This window comes from Oncorhynchus nerka, linkage group LG25, assembly GCF_034236695.1.
Source record: "Oncorhynchus nerka isolate Pitt River linkage group LG25, Oner_Uvic_2.0, whole genome shotgun sequence".
In the NCBI taxonomy this organism is placed as follows: Eukaryota; Metazoa; Chordata; class Actinopteri; order Salmoniformes; family Salmonidae; genus Oncorhynchus; species Oncorhynchus nerka.
This window is the reverse complement of record NC_088420.1, coordinates 38,087,636-38,095,505: the sequence shown is the minus strand read 5'-3', so window position 1 is coordinate 38,095,505 and position 7,870 is coordinate 38,087,636. Positions and strand designations below refer to the sequence as shown.

Sequence of the window (7,870 nt, the reverse complement as noted above, 5' to 3'; positions counted from 1 at the left end):
TGTGACTAGGAATGACATCATGCAACATTAACGGCCACCGTCATGGTAACGATGACATCCTCAGACAATCTCTCGTGACTTCCTGATGGCACAGCAGAGCAGCATGCTGAAGATCATCCCAAACATCTGTGGAATATAACGGGAAATGCAGAGTAAATGAAGAGTTCTTTACTGTAGGGAAGTCTCTCTGTCAACCTATCTATCTGTAATGGAGCGTAGTTGGATAAAATGGTCTTCCGTTGTACTGTGTGTGTGTGTCTCACCATGATAACTCCAGTGGCGATGCCCACTCCTCCTATGATGTGCAGCTTGGAGTCAAACAATTCATCTATAGCATCAGGACAGCTCTGCAACACAAACACACATAGTAAAGAGCAAATGCCCCTAAAAAGCAACTTTTCATTTTGAAAATGTGGCATCTATGTGAGTCAAAAACATTTATTTGAGTGACAAAATTTACTACAAAGTTTAAAAGTAATAATTTGGGTCAGTCTTGTCCAAAACTGAAATGTGAAAGATGATAGGAAAAAATGTCTGTCACAGAAGGAAGGGTACTGTAACAGATTTCCTTGGGTTGAGTTTATTTGAATCCTGCCAACAGCTGGTCCAATGCCCTTGCTCAATTTGATTTGACATTATCCCTATGGGGCTAGTTAAAATATACAATGTACATAGGACAATGTCAATAACTCCAAATGTCTATATTTTAAAAACCTCAAACCAACTATAAATGTAAAACATGCATTTACAAATATTGAAAGCATTTATTGAGACAACTAAAATACTGTCCCATTTACATTGTGTAATTTATTGACGGTCCCTAACTAGCCTCAGAGATAGGCTACCCAATGTCAAACCAACTTTACCACGGTCACACACCAACTGGCTGAAGCTAATTGGCGAAAGAACTTGGCTAGCACGAGCTACGCCGACTTCAAGATGCAAGAAATGTTAAGACTGCTTCAAGTTATCTAGAAGGGTGAGTGACTGTAACTGTGTACTGTTTTGGCAGAGTGACTGTACAAACACTTGCCACGTGTGATCACATACACAAGAGATGCCTGCATTAAACCACCCCCTCAAGACAACTCTCGTTTTGCTTCAGTAATAGCCGCTGCATTTATTAATGACCAAGCTCAAAAACGAGGCCAAATCAGGAGGGGCTGTAAAGATACAGAAGGAGGGACTGTAGAGATACAGAAAAAGGAACACCTGAACACAAACACAAACACAGAGCAGGGGGTTACCTTGGTGATGAGGCTATCCAGCCCGTCTCTTGGGGGACAGGTGTCTTTGGCAGAGTCCACAACGGAACCTGTACCACAGCAGTCCAACTGTAACAAATAAGGTTGAATTGTAATTTAGTTGTCCATCTGTTTTTATCTGGAAATATGTATTGTCTCTGCTCCCAACCCCCCAAACATGGCTGCACACCAATTAAACACATGATTACCCCAGTCTGTATGAGACGGAGTGTCTCCCTCAGTGTGTCCTGTCGAGTGTTCTGGTAGTTCTGATATGTCTCCATGTAGAATTGAGTGATGTCATCAACCACCTATAGGGGAAGGGTTGCAATGTGACACAAAGAAAGGAAAGGCATTTAATGTAACACAGATAATAGCAGGGGAAGGGCTTTAATGTAACACAGAAAAGGGGATGTAATATGTTTTGGGACCTTGCTTTGGTTGGAAAAACACCAGATTCCAGCGGCGACCTCAATGGCAAATATGATGAGGAGGAAGAAGAAGAACTGCAAGAGACCAATATGCACATGAACCGCTGTGTATTTCATTTGACAAGTGCCCTTTGACACAAAGCACTCCCCGGTCAGAAGGGACTTAGGACACACACACACACGAGAGAGAGAAATCGAGAGAGACAGAGAGATACAGAGAGAAAGGGACCAACCTGGTCTCAGTGCAGTTCATATTATCCTGTATGTAAATCAGAGACACTCCATTTAGTATGATATGTTGCGTATCGTATGTAAAAATTTGTGGATGTCCATCACCCATTTCGTATGAAATGTTACAAATTACAATTCGTATTATATGTTACGAAATTGTAAAACGTACAATATGTTACGAATTTGCTAAACTTATGAAATGTTACAAATTATAGCTAGGTTGCTAAAGTTAGCTAGTGGCTATCATTAGCTAAGCTAGGGGTTAGAGGTGAGGGTAAGGGTTAGCTAAAAATGATTACGGGTAGGGTTAGGGGAAGGGTTAGATAACATGCAGAGTAGTTGCAAAGTATCTAAAAATGTGTAAGTAGTTGAAAAGTTCCTCATTAGCTAAAATGCTAAAGTTGTCCATGAGGAGATTCAAGAAAGACAGACAGACAGACAGACAGACAGACAGACAGACAGACAGACAGACAGACAGACAGACAGACAGACAGACAGACAGACAGACAGACAGACAGATAGATAGATAGATAGATAGATAGATACTGAGTTCTGGCCTTGAATCTGTTCTGTAAACAGTTTTATACTGAAACAAAGACTTACATAGTATCTGACTACCAGCCCCATAACAGACCAACTGAATACCAAAGAGAAAGAAAAAGAGGAGAGGAGGTATAACTCACCAGCCCCAGCATACAGGGAGACTCCTGAATCGCACCACAGCATCCCAGGAACCCCACCACCATCATCAACAACCCTGCTATTATCAGGATATACACACCTACACACGCACAGCAACCACCAACAACATCAGAGACTCTGCAGAGATATTTGATTATGTCCTGAGAAAATATATATAAACAAAATATGTAAAATATTGGTCCCATGTTTCCTGAGCTGAAATAAAACAAATCCCATACATTTTACATATGCACAAAAAGCTTATTCTCTCTATGTTTTTGCACAAATTTGTTTACATCCCTGTTAGTGCGCATTTTTCCTTTGCCATGATAATCCATCCACCTAACAGGTGTGGCATATCAAGAGGAGTATTTTTGTCTGTAATAAACTCATTCTGTTTGGCTGGGCCTGGGTACCCCATGGCTGCACCCCTGCCCAGTCATGTGAAATCCATAGATTCGGGCCTAATGAATTTATTTCAATTGACTAATTTCCTTATATGAACTGTATCTCATTAAAATCTTTCAAAATGTTGCATGTTGCGTTTATATTTGTGTTCAGTATATGTGTGAGTGCATGCGTGCTTGCATGTGAGTGTTTGCATTACCTGTGAAGAAGACATAGGGAGATTCTGTTCCTTCAAACAGTCCTCTGGTCTTTGGGTCAAACCTCAACCACAACCCTATAGCCAGCACTCCTGTACCTGCAAGCTACCACATACAGACACAAAATATTAGATATCATACACACACACACCTATCCCAGGGCATGGAAAACCAGGTGAGAGAGCAGGTTGAGAAACAGGGTTATGTCAGGTTATGCATGTGTGTGACTTGGGGGTAAGCTAACACACAGAGGAAAGAAGAAGAAGAGGAGGTCATCGGCCTGATTCCTTCATACAGTATAAATTCTGCTACAGACTTACCACCAGAGCCGCCACCACAGACACAGACACAGATTCCTCAAACCGCCTCCTCAGTCTAATTAATTATTCACTTTAGCAAAGAACCTTGATGTAGAATGGTGTTCTGCTCCATGGTGTGTGTGTGTGTGCGTGTGTGTGTGTGTGTGTGTGTGTGTGTGTGTGTGTGTGTGTGTGTGTGTGTGTGTGTGTGTGTGTGTGTGTGTGTGTGTGTGTGTGTGTGTGTGTGTGTGTGTGTGTGTGTGTGCGCGCGTGTTCTGCAGTGGGGACAACATGTCTGATCAGACCAAACCTAACGAGGCCAGATAAGCTCAGTGAGTCGGGGTAGATTACTCATGCCTTGTTCTCAGTTCGGGAAAAATGGCCTAGTTAAAGAGGAAGGGAACATTCACCACACACACAAACGCACTCACACACGCACACAATCTAACTAAAGTAGACCTACCCAGAAGAAGACGTTGAAGATAAACATGAGGTACTTCACACACCTGATCCTTCCAAAAACTTCCATGTTGCTAACGTGATCTCTGTGTGTAACAGAGCAATAACTAACTCATTAACACTTCTCTCCTATTTCCCTAGACAGTATCGCAGAGCGTGACAGGGATAAAGCAAGAGGAGAGATGAAGAGAGCATAGAGTGATACAAAGAGAAAGCAGTAGGGAGTAACTGTCACGCCCTGGAGTCACCTAATCAGAAAGGTAGAGGAGGTGGGCTGGGGGAGGGAGGATAGCGCAGATAACCTGAATTCTACTCTGTGAATGATTGAATTGGTCTATTCTGTAAGTGATTGAGTTAATTTGTTTAATCTAATCATGCTGCTCGCACTACACAACTACACTACTGCTAATATACCCTCACCAGCTGCAGAATCTAACACACACACACCCATAGATACTGTAGCTACCTACAATCATGGACACATGTTCTGAATCATGCAACAAGGGGAGCTCTGTTCTTTCATCTGCATTGGGGCTATACGCGTCACACGCCGTCACACACCCCACCAAGACTCAACACAAAATACAACACACAAACACACAATATCACACACACACACATACAAACACTGAGTTATTGAAATGCTGTGCACACTGGGTCACTCGGCCACCAGGGATTATTTGGCCAGTGTGTGTTTGTGTGTGAGATTATTTCATTGTTCACCAACAAGAGGCCATTTCTTAGTCCAGTCATGGCCAGCTAAATCACTGTTCCACTTTCCCCAAGCAGATACTGACAACCCCCCTCAGACAGATACACACATGCACACACACACTAACTGAAAACGGTAAATTATATGTCATTTTTTGTATTACCAACAGTAAAATACTCTGAAATGGTTTAAATAATGTAAATGATGGTGCATTGTGGGGAAAGTTTGTGGGCAGGGAAAGAATTGCTATATTTCGAATGGTACTGTAATTACACCCCACATAATACAGTACCGTATCATATTTTTTGGACTGCCCAAAACCTTTTTCCCACAAGTGGGAGCATGGTATTGTTGTATCTGGCGTATTAACCATTTTTGTAAACACTTTACCTAACCGCCAACCTGCTTGCACCAATCCCTTGTAATTACAGTAAAATACTGTGAAATACAAACTCCTCCCCTCAATGAATTTCATTAATTCATCCATTCATATATTAATTTATTCCGATTACGGTAGTATTTACTTTTACAGTATAATAGTTTCAGTACTTGCTTTGAAACCGTATTTATAATTACAGTAGGTGTACTGTAATATGAAATACAGAATTATACTTGCCACAAACTGCCTGTAAGCTACTGTCAAATTATCACCAACCCCTTTACAATGCACATATAACTTTAATTGAAGATGAAAGAAACCTGGAGAGGAACCAGACAGATTCACTGGAGAATCTTCCTCCTCTGGCTCTACACTACCTCTACCCTACATGTGTGGAATAAACCCTTACAAAGAGGCTGTAATTTATATGAATCTAAACCTGCTGTTGTCTGCCAGCCAAAACAACACACACACACACACACACAGTCCCTTTAATAGCATAAGTAGTGACTCACCCAGAAGATGAGGTTGAAAGCGAACATCAGGTATTTGACGCACATTTCTCCTCCTGATAGAGCGGCCATAGCGACTACAGTGGCACAGTTCTCCTCTACTCTCCCTATAGTTTAAACTGTTATTAATGACGAACCCACCAAACGACAATTGTAGGATTACTAGCCTACTAATAATAATTATGGAGTACACAAAGAGGAATCCGTTCTCCGCTCACTCTTTCTCTGCCGCTGCTCTGCCGCTTCTCGTGCACGTGTAGCGGTCGACCCCCAGAGCGAGACCAAACGGCTGTCGGTCTGTCGTGTCCTGTTCTTTCTCTGAATGTCTCTCACTCTATCGTTTCTTCATTTAACGTAACACCACAACCTGTATTTAAAAAGCCACATAATATGACAGACGTAAACTATATTATGAACAGATTCGGCTATTAACAGAAGAAGTTGAAAACTCTATGCTTGAATGTATGAACATTCTGTAGCCTATTTAATATCAATCAGTATTGGGATTCCCCAGCCACCGTTGCATTACGTAATGTATAGGCAATGAAATAGCGTAATCTCTCTAGACAACGACAGAGCGCGTGATAGTAATGAAATAGATAATCTAGTTTTATAAATAAATAGACAACATAGGCTAAATTAACAAACGGATGAATGGACAGCGAGCACTGATACTGGTGGGCTGGCTGCTTTAACATCGTCCCGAAAGAGAATTCTCCATCACACATTATCACAAACAAACAAACATGTATGTGATAGCCTACTTCTTTGGTTGTTGTTAAAGGGCCAGCGTCCCCTTCTGTCGCTTTCTCTTGTAGCCTCAGTCAGAGGAGGAAGGGAAGGACCACCATACTCAGTGAATTTCAGAAATATTACGTCAAAATGTTATTTTTTAGATAAAACCATACTAAATATATTCAAGTCCCAAAATACCTGATTAAAACACACTGTTTTGCAATGAAGATCTACAGTATTCTCTACAGCATCCTCTAGCACCAAGGTGTAGCCAGAAGAGAGCTATTTTCTGTCCTCCTCTGGCTACATTGGCTTCAATACAAAACCAAGGAGATTCATGCTCCTTTCCCCTTCCATAGACCTACATGGTAATTAGGACGACTTCCAGAGGACATCCTCCAACCAATCAAAGCTTTTGCATTATGAACTAACATGTTGTCCATCCAATCAAAGGATCAGAGTATGAACCAAGTAGTACGCATGTGTGATTTAGAATCTTGGTTGGTAACAATATTGGATAGATTGAGATTTTGATAGTGAATAGTGATAGGTGGCCATTTTTAGGATAATATTCCATTTAAATTAGTTGCTTCAAACTACAGGAGATGGAATGTTAGATGATATATTGTTTTCTTGGTTACAGAACTACATTTTTGTGTAGAGTTCGTGTAATTTACTTCAATTTGCATTGCTAACTTCAGTAGCAAGTAGATAGCTAATTACCAGAGTGCAGTTTTCTAACAACGATGTAGTGGATTTTTTGTTGAAGAACCCCTTTCATTGCCCATATCAGAGTCACACTTCTGGGAAAAAGCTGCATAGATCATGTAATGGACAAAAGTCTGAGTGTTCAAACTGTGCAACACAACAAAAAAGGAAATGGAAGTGGAAATGGATGTTCTCAAACAGCATAACAATACTACCACATTTTTGGGCATGCAAGAGTTGGCTTTTACCTAAGGGCACAATGAGAGGGAAAGTTTGGCTAGCAAGGGCAACTAGTTACATAGAGCTTGCAAAGGTAATTGCACATTACAATGCTTTACTTGTTGAGCATATGGATGTTTCTACTGTCTTCTCTGGACTGCAACTCATCGCTGAAGACTCTGGACTGCAGCTCATCGCTGGATGCCCCGGGACTGGGGACCGTCGCTGGAGACCCCGGACTGGGGACCGTCGCTGGAGACCCCGGACTGGGGACCGTCGCGGGAGACCCGGACTGGGGACCGTCGCTGGAGACCCCGGACTGGGGACTGTCGCTGGAGGCCCCGGACTGGGGACCGTCGCTGGAGGTTCCGGACTGGGGACCGTCGCTGGAGGCTCTGGACTGGGGACCGTCGCTGGAGACCCCGAACTGGGGACCGTCGCTGGAGGCCCCGGACTGGGGACCGTAGCTGGAGGCCCCGGACTGGGGACCGTCTTTGGAGGTTCCGGACTGTGGACCGTCTTTGGAGGTTCCGGACTGGGGACCGTCGCTGGAGACCCCGAACTGGGGACCGTCGCTGGAGGCCCCGGACTGGGGACCGTCGCTGGAGGCCCCGGACTGGGGACCGTCTTTGGAGGTTCCGGACTGTGGACCGTC

General features: G+C 42.9%; 1 protein-coding gene across 2 annotated transcripts in view; it reads right to left on the bottom strand.

Annotated features, from left to right (window-relative positions):
* LOC115109484 (CD9 antigen-like) overlaps positions 1–6,233 on the bottom strand; it is a 7,440-nt gene extending 1,207 nt beyond the window's left edge. Inside the window, exons 1-8 of one of the 2 annotated variants that reach the window (XM_029634416.2) lie at positions 5,557–6,233; positions 3,195–3,297; positions 2,590–2,687; positions 1,676–1,750; positions 1,454–1,555; positions 1,248–1,334; positions 264–347; positions 1–126 (exon numbers count right to left, since the gene is read on the bottom strand). The exon at positions 1–126 is cut by the window's left edge and continues 1,207 nt beyond it. In XM_029634416.2, coding sequence (XP_029490276.1) covers positions 61–126; positions 264–347; positions 1,248–1,334; positions 1,454–1,555; positions 1,676–1,750; positions 2,590–2,687; positions 3,195–3,297; positions 5,557–5,625 — 684 coding nt within the window. In that variant the 5' untranslated portion in view covers positions 5,626–6,233 and the 3' untranslated portion in view covers positions 1–60. Of the gene's footprint in view, positions 127–263; positions 348–1,247; positions 1,335–1,453; positions 1,556–1,675; positions 1,751–2,589; positions 2,688–3,194; positions 3,298–3,954; positions 4,167–5,556 lie in introns of those variants that run through there. The other variant, XM_029634417.2, reaches the window with a different exon arrangement.
* Between the last annotated feature and the right edge of the window lie 1,637 nt (positions 6,234–7,870).